This window comes from Colius striatus, chromosome 10 (assembly GCF_028858725.1).
Source record: "Colius striatus isolate bColStr4 chromosome 10, bColStr4.1.hap1, whole genome shotgun sequence".
In the NCBI taxonomy this organism is placed as follows: domain Eukaryota; kingdom Metazoa; phylum Chordata; class Aves; order Coliiformes; family Coliidae; genus Colius; species Colius striatus.
In genome coordinates, this window is record NC_084768.1 from 25,962,556 (window position 1) to 25,981,911 (window position 19,356).

The 19,356-nt window shown below is 43.3% G+C and overlaps 1 protein-coding gene across 1 annotated transcript; it reads left to right on the forward strand.

The window, feature by feature from the left end:
* The first annotated feature begins 1,700 nt into the window (after positions 1 to 1,700).
* LOC104554265 (cytochrome c oxidase assembly factor 7) lies at positions 1,701 to 3,712 on the forward strand. Its single transcript, XM_062004226.1, has 3 exons — positions 1,701 to 1,891; positions 1,983 to 2,123; positions 3,119 to 3,712. The coding sequence occupies exons 1-3, from the start codon at positions 1,786 to 1,788 to the stop codon at positions 3,565 to 3,567; spliced, it is 696 nt and encodes a 231-aa protein (XP_061860210.1). The 5' UTR covers positions 1,701 to 1,785; the 3' UTR covers positions 3,568 to 3,712.
* The last annotated feature ends 15,644 nt before the right edge of the window (positions 3,713 to 19,356 follow it).

The following is a 19,356-nucleotide window of genomic DNA, read 5'->3' on the forward strand; positions in this document are numbered from 1 at the left end:
TGCCTTTGTTTTGGAGCAAGGATGAATCCGGCCAGGCTGAGGCGGTTGCAGGAGGTCGTTTTAACCTTTCACAGACAGGAATTCAATGTCAGCTCTGTGCTTGTTGCTCACAGTTCAGCTTCAGTCATTTAAATGTTTCCTTCCCAAACATGCATCATAATCTCCTACAGCACAAAAGATTTTGCCACTTTCATCGGAGTTAGGGAGGAGCTTTGCCATAAGCTTTTATACCAAATAATTTCAGGTTTTAGTTACAGCAGTAGTGATGAAAAGCTGTATCCAACAAACATATATTACTGGTGAAGAGAATATAGGGATTTCTTGTTTGTTTCTGGATATAAAGTAAAGAGTGATACACTTCTAAGTACCTAAAGAGTGGATGTCACGAGGATGGGGCAACACTTTTTCCTGTAATGGCCAGCAACAGGACTAGGGGTAACAGACATAAGCTGGAACACAAAAACTTCCACTTAAACACAAGGAAACACTACTTTGCTGTGAGGGTGAGGAAGCCCTGGCACTGGCCCTCCTTCTCAGGAGGTTTCCAAACTTGCCTGGTCACGTTCCTGTGCCTCCTGATGGAGGGGAACCTGCTTTAACAGGGGGTTGGGCTGGATAAGCTCTAGAGGTCCCATACAATTCTATGATTCTAATGTCTTTTAGCAATGGATGTGGCAGTGCTGGGTTAATGGTTGGATTCAATGACTTTAAAGGTCTTTTCCGACTTAAAAAACAGCAGCAGGTCTGTCAGTCCAGCTGGTGATGGTTCTCACATTTAGCTCCAGCCATTAATAAACAACCTGTTTTCTTCCCATGGGACCAATGCACAAGATTTATCCGACTCTCGTTTCTCCCAAAAGCTTAACAAGCCAGTGTTAGGTTACTGTAATAACCTGGGACAATGCACTCTCAAATATTCTTTGAAATTCATTTTCACTCTAAGCAATTTATCATGTAAATTCCTAACATGCTCCTATACCTGCAGAAAATTGAGTTTGTGCTCAGCACTGCTAGAATTGGGTAGTGTGCCAGATTTTGTTTAAGCATCCTAACATCGCATCCAGCTTAAATTCATCTGCCACTAGAGAAAGAGGGTTTGCTGGGTGTTAATTGCTGCCCAGTCTCTGTGTTTTCTGCAGCCCTGGCACTGCTGGCTCAGTGACACATGGACACAGGGTTCCACCTCTTCAAAAAGCACCCTGCCAGATCTCTTGTCATACCACAAAAAGGAGTGGTTGCTGTCTAAAATTGAGCTGAAAACTATTTAGCCGTTAATCTGAGACAGAAACGCGCAGGCAACAAGTTGAAGAAATGGTAAAGCGTCCCTGGCTTCTGGGCCATGTTCAGTGCGTGTATGCAGTGCACTATACACGTATATATTGCGTACGCAGTCTCAGCTGACGGGCTTGTCCTGTGTAAGGCCTCAGACATGTGTCCAAAGGCGCAAAAATCCACCAGTGACATCGTGACACCGGTCCTGCTGGAACCTTCTCAGCTGTGGCGATACCGAGAGGCAGGTGTAAGGCAGCGCGGGCCAACACGGGGACTGCCACCGCCGCGAGGCCGCCGTGCCGTGCCGTGCCGTGCCGTGCCGAGCCGAGCCGAGCCGAGCCGAGCCGAGCCGTGCCGTGCCGTGCCGTGCCGTGCCGGCTGCGGTCGCTCCCGGCCCGTGGCCGCTGGCGGGCGCCTTAAGGACCTGTGCAGGGGGCGGCCCCCGGCAATGGCTCGGCTATCGATGACTCGGCGCTCGCGGAAGGCGGCGGCTCGGCGCGTCGGCGCTCGGCCATGGCGGGCTTCATCGACTTCGCGAACGAGGAGGAGGTGCGGAGCTACCTGGAGAACCTGCACGTCGAGTACAGCTACCAGTGCTACAAGGAGCGGGACCCTGAGGGTAAGCGGCCGCGCCGTGCCGCGCTGCCCGCCGCCGCGGGGCCGGCGGCAGCCTCACACACCCGGCCCCCCTCCTCCCCGGTCCCTTGCAGGCTGCCAGAGCCTCGCCGACTACCTGGAGGCCGTGAAGAAGGACTTCGCGGCGGCGGCGCGGGTGCTGCGCCACAACTGCGAGGTGCACGGGCACGGCGAGAGCTGCTACAAGCTGGGGGCCTACCAGGCCATCGGCAAAGGTGAGCCGGGGGCGAGGGGGGTAAAGTCCTGGTGCTCGCATCGCGGCCTCCTCTTACCCACCGCCCCGGTGGCCCCGGTCCGCAGGTGCCGCAGACCCCCTCCTGCCTGCAGCCCGAGCCGCCGGTGCTGGGTGTCGCGGGGGCCGCAACACAGTGGCGGGTCCCGCCGTCTGTGACCTCCTCAGGCTACGGGCACCCTCCTACGGGAGGGTGGCAGAGGCCCGTGAGGAAGCACAGCTCTTGCTTTTGTAAAGGGAAGGCCTGTGTTTCCTCCCGACCTTGAAGTAGAAACGACGTTCCCAGCCCCTTTCATGGTCACACAATAAAAGCTGAGCAAGGGTGGAAAACTTAAATCCCCTCCTGAACAATCAACCTTAGAGTGACCGCTATTTTTTTTTAATGATTATATTTCTAAGGGGTAAGTATATCCAGTGCTGAATGTTGCTTTGTGTACTGTTCTTGAAACTTGGATTTCTTTTTATCTCATTGTTCTGTTTTTAGAGAAAGTAAGGAAGAAATAAACTTACAGACTGGTAATACTGCTTGCATAAGTAGGCCCCAAATCTGCCCAAAATTTATCTGCTGGTATGGTAACAGGAAGCAGTTGAACTAGTCTAAATGACAAGACTGGGAAGGAACACGGTGTTTTTCCTGTAGTAATCCCAGTGTACATATGGACGTACTGGCAAAAGAATACTTTGCGTAGTGTAAGTTCTTAAGAAATCCATATAGTGGAAAGAATGTTTTGTGGTTTGGGGTTTTTTTTTGACTGCATACAGTTCCTCCAGAGCAGAGAAGGACTTCCTGACCTGAAGACATTAGCAAAACCTTTGCAACTAAGACAGTGATAGTATCTCTGCAGTTGTCAATTTTGAGTGTAGCATTTAAAGTGGGGGATGCTCTGTTTCCCAAAGTGTGCTGGGAAGCACGCTGCAAAGCAGAGAGCTCCCTACTGTTATAGCATGTCCTTAATCTTTTGGTTTCTTGGCTGACAGGTGGACTCGACCTAGACTTGAAAGCTGCCTACAACTCTTTTATGAAGTCATGTGAGAAAGGTGGGAAGAAGTCAGTGAATGCCTGTCACAACGTTGGGCTCTTGGCCCATGATGGCAGAGTAAATGATGATAAACCCGACCCTGTTGTCGCTAGAGACTATTACACAAAAGCCTGTGATGGCAATTTTGCTCCTAGCTGCTTCAACCTCAGTGTAATATACCTGCAAGGAGCACCTGGGGTCCCTAAGGACATGAATCATGCCTTGAAGTACTCACTGAAAGGGTGTGAGCTGGGTCACATGTGGGCTTGTGCCAATGCCAGTCGCATGTACAAACTGGGCGATGGCATTGAGAGGAACGATGCTAAGGCAGAGGATCTGAAAGAGAGGGCAAAACAGCTGCATAAAGAACAGAAAGAAGCCTCAAGTTCTTTAACGTTTGGGGAATAAAACTGTCAGTTGCAGTTAAGACTGCAATTCTAGATGGCAAGAGAACTTGTTATTTAAGTTGTGAGCATACCATTTTCATTCATAATAAATAAATATCCTGTATTTGCATATGCAAATAAACTTCTATTTTTGTGGATGCAACAAACATGACCAACTGCTGTGCCTTTCTGTATCTTTAAACACACAGTTGCAGAGATTCCTCTTCTTTGAGGAAGACAAAAACTTCTGGCCTTTTGGAGTTTGTCCCCATGGTTTCAAGCATGAAAGGTGCTCTTGTGTCCAGTGCTTCAGTACCAAGGCTTGTACTCAGACCAGTTTTAATAAACACACCAAAACCCCACAGTTGCAAGCTAATCCTAGCTTGGCCAGTCAGAACTGTGCCATTTCTCTTCCAAGTAGTTGTGGAACATGGATAGTGCTTGGGTGACCTGCTCCAAGGCTGCTTTGTACCTGGATGGCTTGAGAAAACCGAATAGATTTATTTGCTGAAATAACGGTTGTTTTCCCAAGGTAGCGCTTAGACTGCTGATTTAGTTACTTGGTTGTCACACCATCAAAGAGACTTGTAACTAGAAGAAAAAGGGAGATTACTTGTTACAGGGAGAAATAATAATGTGATACCTTGCTGTTACATACAGCTGATACCTTACATGAAGAATATAGGAATAGTCTGTGGAATCTAGGAATATAGCCTGTATTTTGAATAGACAAATCCACAGTCACCAGTGGAAAGAAGCTTCAGTGCATTACAGCATCCACCTGACTGAAGAGCAATCATACACAGTGAGTGAGTTCTGAAACACTGGTCCATTTCTTCAATGCAAATAGTTACAGCCAGCAACTGTAATTCTGTTTTGTGCTCAGGCAGAATAGCTTGCTGCCATATAAAGGTTCCTGCTCTTCAGAGACTGTTGTGAATCCCTGCAATAACCTCTTGCTGGAAGCAGCACACATTTTGAACTGCTGTCATATAATGTTTCAGTCTCACCACTTCTACTTTAAAGCCATACTTATTTTGGTCTCTCTGCAAACAGAAATATAGTCCTTTGCCTGTACCATCAGTTTTTTTAACTGTGACAAGTTGGTAGCAGGTTGTCCTGGGCAGTGCCCCTTGCTATCTGCCACAATTCCAGGACACGTGCTGCTTTAGGCCCTGCAAATGTGAAGCTTTTCCCTGGTCAGCACAGATCTAGAAACATTTAAGTCATGTTTGGATGATGATGAATCCAAAAGAGCAGTGAGCCTGTATGGCAGTACTCACACAGAAACATCTCTGCCTATAGACCCAGCAAATGAAATAGGCAGGAGAAAGAGGGACTTAACTAGCTCTGTGGAGCAAATGAGGCGAGCTGGGAATTGGTCAAGATGTTCTGAATCACAGATAAATATCCAAGGCCAGAGACTCCGTTTCAGACAAGGCATCCACATGCGTTTTAAATACCTTTATCCTGAATGTTGTTTTTAGCACTTTGTCAACTGTGTATCTGATGGCCATGTGTGCCTGACTTGAGAGTTGCTCTCCAAAATACAGTGATCACCCCTTATTGAGTTACACACAAATTACCTCCCTGCCAGCTTCTGAAACATTATGTTCCATTTTTTTATAATACAGATTTAGGGAAGAAGTTGCTAACTGGTCAGACTGTGGGCTCAAATCCATAGCTTATATACATGCAAACCATCAGACCTGCTTCGAGGAATCTCATGGGCTAGGACTCTAGATGGTAGAAGTGCCCAAGAAAGCTGGTCAGTCTTCAAGCCCAAGATCAGTGTATCCCCACAAGTACAAAATCGGAAAAGGAGGCAAGAGGCCTGTGTGGATGAAGAACATGCAATGGTGGGCAGAAGACTAAGACCATCCTGGGATATTCAGCCAGCAAGGTAGGAACTGGGGTCAGAAGGCCCTTATGATGGTCAGAAGATGTGATGTAGCCTCTGGGGTGAGTAGCCTGAGGTAGGTGCCTGTTAAGGCTCCTCCAGTGCAGCTGAAGGAAAGCCCATGGGAGGTCAGAAAGCAGAAGAAGAGGAGTAGGAAAGACAAGGAGAAGGAGAAGAGGAAAAAACTTAACATATTCTGAAATAGCTAAGTAGGAAAGTATATGTAAATGTACCTGGCATCACCTTTTATCATTTTGGTGTGTATAAATGTATGTGAAGTTGGTCATATGTGTGTTTGTTTTGCTGTAAATGTACTGCTGATTTAGAATATGAATACTCTGACTAATATCTGAATAGATACCAACTTGTTATCTCTCCTAAGTGAAAAAAGCCCAATGCTAATTTGGCGATTGCCACAACTGAGAGCAGAGTTGTTAGAATCTCACTGTGTGCCGTCCCAGGCAGAGCATGTAGGAGCTAAAGTGGTTGTTCCAACTGAACTGCACTTTTAAAACCAGACTTCTTGGAAAGGCTATGCTTCCTGCTGGAGTAAAAACACTGTCAGCACAGTGCAGTGATGAAATGGGGACACAGTAACAACAGATGGCAGTGTATGAAAAGCAATTTTGTGCACCGTGGGCGTAAGGCCTATGGCTCTTGTTTTCAGCAGCCTGAAAATAAAATAGCAGTGGTGATGAAGGTGAGATTAATTTGTCTGTTAATACAGTTAATATTTGATAGCAGTTTAAGAGGGTGAAGCTCTTTTAGAGGAACACACTTTGCCTGACTGTTTGCTAGGTACTATTCTAGGCATTTGTTTCACTTGGGAAAGATAAGTAATGTTACCTCTGTAGAGTGTAACAGTCTAGTAATAAATGAGTTTGGGAGCCATGTGTTCAGAAGCGATTGCAGGTGACTCAAGAAGTTGGAGAACTGAGTGGCATTTTAAACTTTGATCTGTTTTTTTTAAGCTTGTGATGCTCAATGTGTCTGAGTGGATTGTTCAAATCCTCAGTCCAAACAGCTGTGCCACACTGAGCAGGCTCTCTCCCACCAGGACTGACGATTTTCCATGTTCCCCCCAGGGAACCAGTAGCCAACACAGCAAACGAGCACCTGGGCACATCCTCAGTAATGTGACACACATTGCAGATAATTAAAGCCACATATCAAGTGCATGTTGAGGGGAGGTTTTTCTCATAGCACTTGAGAACTCAAGAGACTTGCAGAGTTTAAATATTATAAAATGAGCTATTTTTGTAAAAGCTGTCAAGCATGTTACTACAGAGAAGTTTCTTAAGTATCACCCAGTTCTGTACTGCTGGTTGACGTGGCAAACCCAAATTACAGAAGGCTCTTTTGTTACACTGAAAAACCATTGAAACAGCTGGAAGCTGTTTTCAGGCTGTCTCTGAACAGTTTGCTGCCTGTTCCAGACACACTTGTATCTTTTTTACACATATCTAAGATGCTGTAGCAGATGCATTAGATGGGTAAGGCCCTGTCCTACTGCACTATTTTAGTTCCAAAGTGACAAAGCATCAAAAAAAGCCCCCCCAAAACCAGCCAGTCTCATTTCAGTGTCTTACAAATGATATATGGCTAATGCAGTCTGTAGCAGAGACTGTAGACTCTCCTAATAGCAATCTATTCTTGACCAAGAGATTATGTTCAGGAGATGTAATCAAAAGCCCTTAAGAGGTGAAAATTGTACTGTAAATCTTGGCTTATCACCCTCTTGCTCTGCTATTATGAAAGTATTGCCAGAAGGCCAGTGTCTTCCTGCTCTTTCTTTTTACCTGATGTTACAAAGGCTAATTTTTATGTCCTCTTGGGAAGAAAATTGTACCTCTAAGGCCTCTGAGGTCATAGAAAAAGAGTGACAGATATGTGATGATAATAGCATGCTTGGAAATATTAAAGACCTGTTGATCTCTTCAAGATCAGTGGATTGTCTAAGAAATAAAGGCGTTTATCTCTGCTTCACAGCTCCTAAACTACTGTCTGCTTTCTCTTTCATTTGTATTGATCTAAGCACAAAGCCAACGTCTTTTAATAAAGCAGCAATATACTTCAGAAGGAATGGTGACCAACTCTAATTTACTACATCGACTTATGAATACATGGCTTTAAATGACGAAAGGAGAAGGTTTCCTGCAGCTGTGGGAAGATTGCCAGTAGAGCAATCTTGTACTGAAAGGTCCTGGTTTTGTACTGAGAGGTGATAAACACTGGCTCCACACCAAGTTGTGTTGTTAAGTGTCATTTGGATCAAATCTGGACAAAAGATGCTGTCAGGTAAAGAATTTGCATGATGTTGTAGAGACAGAAAATCAGACTTGTTCTGGTGGTTCTGCTTCTGTGTTATATTGCAATAAAAGCAGCTTTGCAGTTTGGTTATTCAGCCATCAGTAACAACTCCTCTCTACAATGTATGTGTGAAGCCATACACATCCACAGAGATGGATGGCCTGGAAGACCTTCTCCGTGTAATAGCGACACCAAAAAACAAAATAATGGTGTTCCTTTATACAGTACTAACTTTTGTTCAGTGCAGAAAGAAATTCACTCTGGCAGCATTTTTTGACTTCACCATGTGAAAGACAAGATCTCTCCCTGATGACTCATCTCCTTTGGTAGACATAGAAGGTAGAATTCCTTCTTCCCTTGTGCTTCTCAGCATCTCGTCCACTAGACCTCAGAATGACACAGTTCTGCTTAGGGTTAGGCTTTTTTGGGATGAAGCAAGAAGGCAGAGGGAGGAAAAGGAGAAGCAAGAAGCAGATTAGGAAATAATATATCCAGTTATATGATTATTGCAATAACTTGTGCTGGGGTAACACCCAGGGGTTCAGTTCAAGTCCTGCCACTAAGCCATGTGAGTGCACCCAGAAAAACGGATCCAGCGACCCACAGTCTGAGCCAGGATTGTACAAAGCCCCTAGTATATATTTCAGTATCAAACGTTAGCATCCTGCTCTAATTTTTGACACTATATCAACAATATGGCCCAGAATCCACACAGAACAGATTTCTGCAAGACTCTCAAGACTTAAATTCTGTACCAAATTTTCAGAGCCTAATTTCCTATGCCATCTCTGTGGCCTCCCAGGGCTTCCATTTTTCAGTACCCACTCTTAAAGCAAACACAATAACCACTAAATGCACTCAGACTATATCACATATTTCTAATTTGTTGTTATTGCCTTCTGCTCTAACACAAGTGACAATTACCAATGGTATATTCATTCTAACTATGATGTTTTATACTGCTTACACACAGGCTTTGTTCTATAGTCTCATTTGTAATATAGCAATATGGTTTTATAATGTAGTCTTTTTTGTAATGCTTTTTTCCTCCAGATCAACTAGAAAGAAATGTGTGATAAGGAATTACAAAATTCAGGCCGCTTTAGAGTGGTGATTTCAGGTGGGGTTTGTGAAGAGCATAATCAGAATGCACACATATGCTGCAATTCATGAGTATAGTGGGAGTTCTCCATAAGATCTCATTCTGTCTATGCTAAACTGAAACATGCTGCTTTAAACAGACCCTGGAAGAGTTTTTCTTAGCATCTGAGTGGCTTCTGATATAACAGAAGAAAGAAAGAAGATGAAAACCCCACATGTTTACACAGCAGTTGTCACCCACAGCATTCTAGTGCACTTCATCCAGTGACTCACAAGAAACACAGAGCTCACAGAGCCATTACATATGGAGTTGGGGTAAGAAAACCATCAAAGCAAAAATGCTCCTTGTTTGGCCGTGATCTAATTTCACAACATGAGGGTGAGACTAACCTGAATTTGGGTTAGAAGTTCATTATTCTGGCACTTCTCATTCGACACTTAGTGGCCTGAGCATTTCATTCTCACAAAAAACACTGAACAGAAGTGAGGTGGTTTCCCTTCAGCCCTCCTGTGAGGGACAGCACGCCATGTTCCTATAGAGCATCCCTTCCAACCCCTCAGATTCTGTGATTTTGTGATTCCTGCCCAAGAAACTCTCATGGCTTTGCAACAACCTTTTCTGCAAACTCTTGAGAAGGAAATCTGTATTATCTCTGTAGTACAGGGCAGGAGGACAAAGCACTGAAAGGCTATTGACTTATTTCAGATCACACCACGTTGGTAGGGGCCCAAACTTGATTATTCTCCAAACAGTACTTAGCATGGCAAGGACTTGCCAATTCTTTACAAGCCAAGAAATACTAGGATGGGAAACTGGCCTTTGAATGTTACTCTGATGGTATTTGTGGAGTACTGTTCTGGAAAGATGCAATAACCACCTCAGCACAAGTGTTATTTATAACTGCTGAAGAGAAAATAAGCTGTGACACTGTCATCATTGGAAGCAGTATTGCCATGTTACCTTCAGGGAAGTTATTTTGTGTGCCTTCTTAAGTGGAATATTATCTCTGTGGCATTCTTTGCTTATTTCTTCTGCAGTTGGTACAAAGGAAATACATAATATTGGACTCGTCAGGTAGGCTGAGACAGTGACGTTACCTGTCACAGAGACACAACCCCGCCTCAGACTCACACACCACAGTATTTATGATGAGCAGACACTGTGCCTCAGAGTGACTGTGTATAAATTGAGGTAGAGATCTTTCAGTCTTTTTGAAATTCCAAGCTTATTCTAAGTTCTTTTCTGCCGGGTTTTGTGAGTTTTATATGTTCTTCTGAACTGAGGGGCTGATACCAGAGGATGCCAGGGACCGACCTAGTTACAAAAGCCCCAGAATGTGTGAACAAATGCAATATGAGAGGTGGTTTCTATAGAAGCAGCACAAAGGTTTTGTTACAGCAAACAGTAAAAATTTCCCACACCATCTAGCAGTTATCAAAAATCTCTCTGCAGTGTACTTGGCTTTGTAAATTCTGTTTTCTGTGTATTACAGCATGAAAAGCCTAAGTGTGATGTTTGCTGACTGTTCTGTTCATTGCTCCCACAACAGACTATGGACATTTCCAGATCATGCTATCACACCGTAGTGACAATGCTGATCCATTGATGGTTTAAACTGCAACACAAATTAAAAGCTAGTTAATATAGTGCCATAAATGAGAGGAGAGCCTTAGTGACCAGCTCTAATTCACTGCAAACTTTCCTAATCTAATGCCATCCTAATATATGTGTTAAACTAAAGCCTGTAGTCAGAATGCATTCTCTTATTCAGTAACTGTATATGTCCCTAGTGCTCTTTAGGTAAGAATAAAGCATTCAGGCCTTTCAAATGCAGGATGATTTTGTCTTAGACATTATGCAGCTACAAGTTGCAACCTGAGGCTGTATTTATATCATAGCAGAGCCCTGGAAACATTTTAAATAGACTATTTTCCCCCATTATGGTCTTTGGGGAACAATTTCAAGAAAGGGTTTTGATCTATGATTTGAATAAATAAAAAACCTCCACTTGATTTCAATTTATACTGTCCCTTGGCATTTTGAAGTACTGAGCCAGAATATTTGGCTGTCATCTCACAAGCAACAATCGATGAGAACTTGGAACCCAACTGTGGAAAAGTTTTACATCTCAGAAGCAGCAGTTAGAAGGCTGCCCTCAGGAGAGACAAAGGTGAGGCTTTTTGCCAGAGTGCAATGCCAGTATCTCACAAGAGACCCAGGAAAATGGCCTATAGAGACAAGTGAAGACACTGGGTGCTCAGGAGTCTACTACTAACACTGCTGAAGAGCAGCAAGCTGCAGGCTGCTCACTCTTCCCTTAGTGCTCTTGAAAGGCCTTAATGTTGCCTGGGAACAAACATAAGGTGACACAAAGAAAGTTAGTAGCATCTTTTGATGTTTAAGTATAAAAGAACAAAGTTTTTTGATTCAGCTCCTGTTCACTAGGCTGGATCAGAGATATTGTGAGGCTGGGAAACAGACAGAACCTTGAAAACTGATTGCATTGAACCTTAATGCTGGAAAATTCTCTTTCAGCAAGGTCCTTGTGCAATCTGAGATATTTCTTTGCTTTTGTCATGACACTGCAAATTGATCAGATAAATGTGAGGAGAGGAATTGATTGAGTACACTCTGGGCTTGGAGGCTTGAACTAATAAGTGGCAAACATAAATGCTATTTATTGTTAGAAATTGCTATGTGCAACACTGCTCAGCCAATGAATATAGTTAAAACCAAAGGGACTCTGCACACGTTCTGCAGCACATCAAGTATCAGCTTCCCTCAGCTGGGATCTAGGTGATTGTTTTAAAGGACTTTGCTGGAGTGTTAACTTGGCATAGCCCAAACACTCCAAGATGATAGTTCAGAGCAGAGCTGTTGAGAAAAAAAAACGATCAAAATACCAGAATCTGAAAAGAAGGGTGAGTTCACAACAGAACTGAGCCAGAATAAATTGCATAGCAGAGGAATTATTTCTAACTAGAATCTGTCCTTCCACAAAATGAGATCAACTGATTAAAGAATTCAGAGTGAATTCTGTAATTTCTCATTGTTCAATCAGTAAAAGAAAAGGACAAGTAATTCAATTTGGCCCTTGAAGCACCTCTTGGTCTCAGAAAAGCATCATATCAAACTGCTTTCTTCCCTGATGTCTCCTGAGTGCAGCAAGAGCTACAGTAACAGCATGTGCACCAGAAAGCCTGCTAGAGCTCCTTGTAGATGCCACACTACCTTGTTTAGCTCTGGAGTTATACAGATGACCACTTTCAAAGCTTCGTCTCAGGTATGTGTGTTCCTAAAGGAAATCAGCACAATCCAAAGCCTGTTTTGCAAATTTAATGAAGGAACCAGATCCAGATCATGGCATATTCAGATCAGGTCTTTCTGGGAATATAATACCAAAGCAAATCAAATTTGCTCTCAAGTATCTGCAAAGTGTCTGGTCAACCTGAGCCAGAAATAATTCACATGTTCAAGATCTCCTCTGTTAATTCCTTTGCAATCCATATAGGGCGAAACTCCCAGTAGGAATATGCCCCACAATGGCACCAACACATGGTTCTTAATGTTCACTAATTAATTAATTAATATAATTAAACCTGCAGAGCTTAAACCCATGTGAGGCAGACAAAGTGTGGACTGGGGCCAGAAGTGCAGTCTTTCATCATGGGCTTCTTCACTTTCTATCTGTACCCAGGGCTGAACCAGGGAGTGGGTGTACACACACAGAGAGGTTTGGGTTTTGGAGAAAGAGCAAGTTTTTTAGGTCAGACCCAGCCATGCATTTATTTGATGGGATTGCAATAACAGTTTCAAGCATTACCAGAACCCATTAAAGGCTGAAGAGTGCCTCAGCACTTCAGATTGCTGGCTAAGTGCTCAGAATGGAGAAAAGATTAGAGCTCACCATCTATATTTAAAAAAAAACCCCAACAACCTAACCCCTAAACAAAACCCAAATGGTCTCATGATGTGGTGAGCTTTGTCTGCTGTCCTCTCTACAGCTGTTTCTCTTATTTTCCTGTGGGAGGACTGTTCCCTTGGCTACCAGTGCTGGCCACTAATAGTTGGCATTTGGGCACTCAGAGCTAACAGGATGAAAACATGCTCTGTTTTTCTTTCATTCCTGCAGGAAAGAGCACAGGGAACACAACTGGACAGGTTTCTGTTAGGCAACAGCTCCAGATGATACGACTGCATTGAGTTACATGATTTTGCCCTGCTGCACCCTTCCCTTTCAGGTGCTGCTCCGGTAGATTTCTCTGTTTCTGCTGGTCACTACCTTGTCAGAGAAATCCTAACAGGAGGTGAGACCTGGGGCTTGTTTCTCTGCCCTTCTGCACAGGAGACAGCACACACTACTTTCAGCTGCTCCCACCAGATGTATTTCTTTTTAGCCACATGCAGCAGCAGCAGTACATCATGTGGCATAACATGCACAGCCCATCTCATGCTGACAGGAGAGGCAGGTCACAGCAGACACAACTAATGCCCGGAAGCTATAATCACTATCTCTTAATCCTTCTGGCTTTCTGTATTAAGGACATTGTTACTTTTGCATTAGAGGAACGAGAATAGCCTTGTTTCCTCTTGAGACCTCAAGGTCCTGCTTTCATTTGCCATCAAGTACTCCATGAAACTCCATTTCATTAAAGCTTCCACACAGTGACCCTTGCACAATAACCTGCTTTCTGTAGCCCCTCCATAGGCTGAGGCTGCTCTCATTTGAATCATTGCTATACTGAAATGTACTTTTTTTTTTGCTACTTAAATGCCTGGAGCAAACTAATGTCCGTCTGCAGCCATGAAAAGCAACAAAGGGACCCTGTTTCAGAGGGCAAGGTGAGGCTTGCAATCTCTATGGAAACTGGAGACCGGTGTAATGACAGTGCAGAAGAAGACACAAGAACACAGGTCCATCGGATGAGCAGAAACCATCAGATCTCAGACAAAAGCCAAGGAAATGAGTCAATAAATGTGGTGAGTGGACAAAGAATTGTAAGCTAGGCAGCTGGGAATCTGGTAAGCCCTTGAGGTGATTTGTAATCACCAAATCCCGTGGAGCAGCAAAAGCAAATACTGACATCACTAATCTGTATTGAGAGAAAAAGAAGTCAAGTCATTAATACAGAAAGGCTATACTGCTTTTCTAGTTTTTCCCCATGTCTTCTGTTGTGGCTATACCAGATGAAAATATGAGCAAATGGGATAATTCAGGGACATGGCTGGTGCACATGCTGATCAATCCCATCTTTCTATGCAGGGCTGTTGGCTTTGTCTACCAGAAAGGCTCAGAAGATAGAGAAGGAACATGAGAGGTTCATTCAGGAGTTGCATTCAGGGTTTAGCTGTTCCCCAGGTATTTGTACCATTCCCAAGAACAGAGGAAAGGTGATTAGCAGGTTGGTCTGCTGAGTCTGCATGACCTGCATTGCATTTCTTGTTGGGAAGACATGAGGGATGAAAATTCTCTTTTCAGAGGCTAAAGAGTTAAACTGTAGGGTCCTGCTGCACAAAAAAAATTATAGTTCTCCTCCACTTTTGCATCCCTGACCAAAGAACTGCCTTGAATCCAAGAGCATGGAAGTGCTGGGGGTTCAGTGAGCGAGTCCAGTGAGACAAGCAACCAACTCAGACTGTGACAGCTCATATCTTCCCCTAAACAATTTGAACTTCACATTTTTTTTCTACAAAGCCTCCCTGTTTTGAAAACACAGCTGTTTCCCAATGGTCCAGTCCTTTGTTATCACCCCATAGCCTGGGGCTCTGCTTTGCCTGGTTTGTTCAAGAGGCATCAGCCTTGTTTAGGGCACAGCAACACAGGCTCACACCAGGCACTGCTCTCCAGCACATCTGGCACTCCTCACCAGTTTTCTGTCATAAAAACATCACTGTATTTATATGCAAAAGTCATACTCTTTTCATTCTTGCAGATGGCACAAGGTAATTTTGTATTTTCTCCTGGGGAAATCAAATTTTATTGCAGTATGAGTAATATTTAAACACACCACACTGGGACACTAATATGCATATTAATAATTTATGTGCCATCTAGAAACCTGTGCAAATTGAGCTAGAAGGGGCCTTGCAGTTAAGAAGTCTATTTCTCTGTCCCAAGCCAGAATTATCTGTATTTATCATACCTGACAGCTATCTGCCCTGTCTAACCTCTGCTGGAGGCTTCACAAGTGCTGCAGGCAGTTTTTTTCCTGTGTTTACTGATCTTTCCAGCAGAAAGCTCATGATTTCCTCAACCACCACGAATAACACTGACTGAATGTAATAAAAGGACAATATGCAAGCAAGCAAGAATAACCCAGCAGCACAGAGTCCTGGCAGTGTAAGGGAAGCCCTACTTGGTTTCAGCATTTATGTAGTTTAAGTTGACTACAGTAGGGTATTTTCTACAAGCAGGTGAAGGACAACAGTGCTTTCAGCATTCTGGGAAGTGCAGACAAGATATGATTCTTCAGCATTAGAAAAGATGACTAGCAAAGGGTAAATGTAAAAATGCAGTTCATTGCAATGAGAGGCAGAATAAATGAGGGTAGTCACTCATACTAGTGATAAGGATTGGCCCAGATTTGTTTTTCAAACGTGTCAAAGTTTAACTGCTCTTCATTTTTATTGTTAGTGCTGCCATTGCAATGACATGCTAGATAGTAACTGCTTTATTCATTGGCAAGAAAAAAGATTTACCTGCCATGTGATATGCTGCCAGTACAAAGATTGCATCAGAAATCCCAGCCAAATGATTAGTACCTGCAATTAGAGGAAAGGCAAAGAGTGGAAACCTGCTGCTCCCAGTTTCTGTTCTGGGAGAGGTGCTGTAAGGTGCACTACATCCTCATTTTATTTAAAATACTTCTATTTGAAAATGAAAGCTCTCCAATGGCTGTGGTCCAGTTCCCCTGAAAAGAGGGCCCATGGCATTGGTGGCCTTGCTCTCTCACCTCCCTGGGAAGTACAGCTGACAGGCCAAAGCTGTTGAGCTGACTAAGAAGCCTGAGATGGTTTTCCATCCCTAACCTGGTAAACATGCCTCTAGAGGCTTGTTTGATGAGATGGAATTGAGAAGAATACATTGCCCTTTGCAAAGACAGCTTAATTTTGCTGTTTTTTTTTTTTTCAGTAAAACCTCACATTTCAGACAAAGGAAGTCACAGAAAGCCCAGTGAGGACCATGTGAAAACAAACCTCTCCCACCCATGCAGCTCAGCCAAAAGAGTCAAACTCCTCTCACTGACACAATTCTCTTAGATTTCCAAGAGAGTAAACACCAGATCTCACTTGCACATCCTGCCACCTCTTCTCTGCACTAGAACTCTGAGTTGCCATTGTCAGGTTGGTGCTGCCCTATCACGCTTCCCAGAAGGGTTTCAGTCATGTATACAACTGCATCAATAGTCACTTCATCCCTCACATCTCAGAGTTTACAATTTAAATCCCCAAGTGCTAGTTTGGTAGCTCCAGCAAACACCGGGAAGGATTGCCAGAATCTCTGTAGCTTTGGTCCCTTGCTTTGAGCCTTCCAGGTACAGCAGTGCTCCCAGGGAACAACTCCCACTGCAGGCTGCTCCCCTCAGATGGAACAGACTGAAGGGCCCAGAGATAACAGTCAGTTCCATTTAGCTCAACATCATGATTCATTGATGCAAGTCACAAACACAGTCTAATGAAAAGAAAAGCTGCTGAAACACATTTTATCATTGACTCAAAAGAGAAATCAATATGCTCGTATATATTAGAGGGAGTAATCTCCATTAAAAAGCAAAAGGATGAGACAGACAATGATGTTCTTCACACTTCCTGGGATCACGTGGCTTTTAATGTGTTTTAGTCTTCCCTCTGCCTTTAAGCTTCTCTCTCAAAAGCCAATGGGCTTTTGATGAGCCCCATCCACCGACCCCTGGAAACCCACAGGCAATTCCCAGACCCTGCTGGGGAGGTACTTTCCCCAAAAGTACCTGGAGGAGCTGCAAGGAAGAGAAAGCTTTTTAAAGATTTTTTGCCAGTGAATGGTCCAGAATGACTACAAGATGCAGTGAGGTTCAGTTTGACCATACTGACACAGTACATGCTTGCGTTTGCTCACTTAATAAAATTACACTGATGGGGTTTGTGATTCCTGATTGCCAGGAGATTGAAGCATGCAATCAGGAGACTGAAAGGGGCCAGACCAGATCAGATTAGATCAAATGAACAATTTTAAGTGCAGCTCTTTGTGCAAGTGTCCTTATTTTAAAAAAAACAAAAAAACAAACCAAGAAACTGTGAGTCATTAATAGCCTCTTTGTCTTGTGATTGCTTGAGGTTTATCTTACTGAAATGAAAATTTATTGGGACATTGCTGCAAGTAATTTCACAGTTCTCCTTCTGGAACCAAAAATTACAAAGCATTAAACTGGTGTGAGCAAAAACTTCATAAAATAAGGCAGCAACATCACAGAAGTCCACAAGTGGCACATACTACTCTGGCTTTAGGAGGCCAGTGAGTGCAGATTTGCATGGCTCCAGCCTCCCCAAAACTGCTGCTCATTGTAGAGCTTTCTTCTATGGCAAAACCCACTACAAGTGATTTGCAACATTTGCTGCAACAGCTAGATGAGAAAACAGTACATTTTCCTACTGAAAACAAGGAACTCTCAAGGTAGTCATATGTTGCACTTTGTACCTTAATGGCTGCACCAGCAGGACTAACAGTAAGTTGGGGGGATAGAAGAACATGAACTGAGAAAAAGTACTTACCTAATACAGGCAACAAAATCATCAGCAGAGACTCATTGCCAAGTTCACAATGAGCTGGAAACCACAACTCTACAACGCTGTAAGTGCAACTGCTGTGTCTCGTGGTGTGTGTTCTCTAAAGTATCATGGCAGTCCTGAAAAGGTAAGTAGAAGAAATGTGTTAACTAAGGAATACAAAGTGAACATTAAGGGAAGACTTGAAGAAGGCAGGTCTGCCTATGATGTCAAAGTAATATTTGTGCATTTGCTAAGATCTCAGAGAATAAGACTTCAGGGATGAAAATCTTCTGTCCTCAGGTAGCTACTCCAATGAACCTGGAGTACTAATAAGCACTGATGATCACAGGATCCTCAGCACCACCTTGGAAATGGTTACTGCTCTCAATTCCAAGTTACCTTATAGCTTGTGATACTTGGAAGAAAATCCTAAGAACTCGTTAAAGCCAGGGATAACCAACTACAGATGATGTGCTTTGTTTTCTTTTATGTGTCTTTGCTTTGTTTGCTCTATGCCGATGGAATTTTTCACCCTGTACTTTGACCAGACACCCCACTCACCCTTACACTGCTGTACTGACAAAATATGTGTCAATATAGGAACTCATGGCATGCAGCCCACCCAGGAGGGAGGACTTGTGCTTCTGAGAACTTGCCTAACTCCATTGCCCTGCTGAAGCACTTTCTGTCTCAGCATTACTTCCTCAAAACTCTTATCAGGGTCTCTTCTTTCACTCACTAGTAATTGCTGTCTTGGCAAATCAACTGTGGTGATACCTTTTCTGCATATTTAGCCCCCAGTGCAGGTGTGCTATTCACAGGCTAAACCACAAGATGATGGAGCACTGCTTTTCATACAGTCATGGTTACAGTCATACCTCAATCTGCAGAACAGACATCATCAAGTATATAATCACATTTTTCATTATATACACTGAATATAAAAACATTGCATCTCATTGAACATACTCAATCTAAAATCAATTTTTACTCTCGCTTCAAATTCAATATAAGTCAAGATAAGCCCATCTGGTTTAACCCCTGAGACTAATATTGTTTCATCTCTTTCAATAACATTAATCTGCTCTCCCTTGAATGGGAAATGCATCAACCCTGAAGTTTGATTAGCAATAATCAGAAAACATCCATAACTGCACATAGGCAGTGGGAGGCTTTTCAATGAAAAATGGATTTTAAGAACATAATGTTTTGAAAGGGCATATGCATCTTTCAAGGAATACAAGCTATAAAATTGTGTTTCTTCAAGGGCAGAAATGTAGCAGAGAACAAAATAACTGAATTGTTGAAGGGATTAATTTCTGTTTGGAACTGAAGATATTGAATGTCACTAAAGAAGTACTGGAGAGTTTTTCAAAGGTTTGGTGATAGCACAGCCAGTGCTTATAATCTGTTCAAAATCAGGTCCCTTTTTTCTTGCTCAGTTTAAGTTTAAAAACACAGGGCCAAGGACTGTGGTGTGCAGACCTGCACCTCACAAAAAAGCAGTCCAGAAGGTACTGAAGCAGGGCTATGCAGCGAGGGGCAGGATGATTACTTCTGAAGAAAGCAGAATGGCAAGGAAGCAGTGCCTAACTGAGAGACATCATTTTTATTCATTTAGTTTCCAAGTCTCTACTGCCTGTTGAAATGAAACATTTGGAAGAAAAAAAATCCTCCCTGATGGTTTCACTTTCTCACTTTTGGGCTAAATTCTAAGGATTTTTCTCCTCCTCATTTTTCAAGTTCCCAGTAAA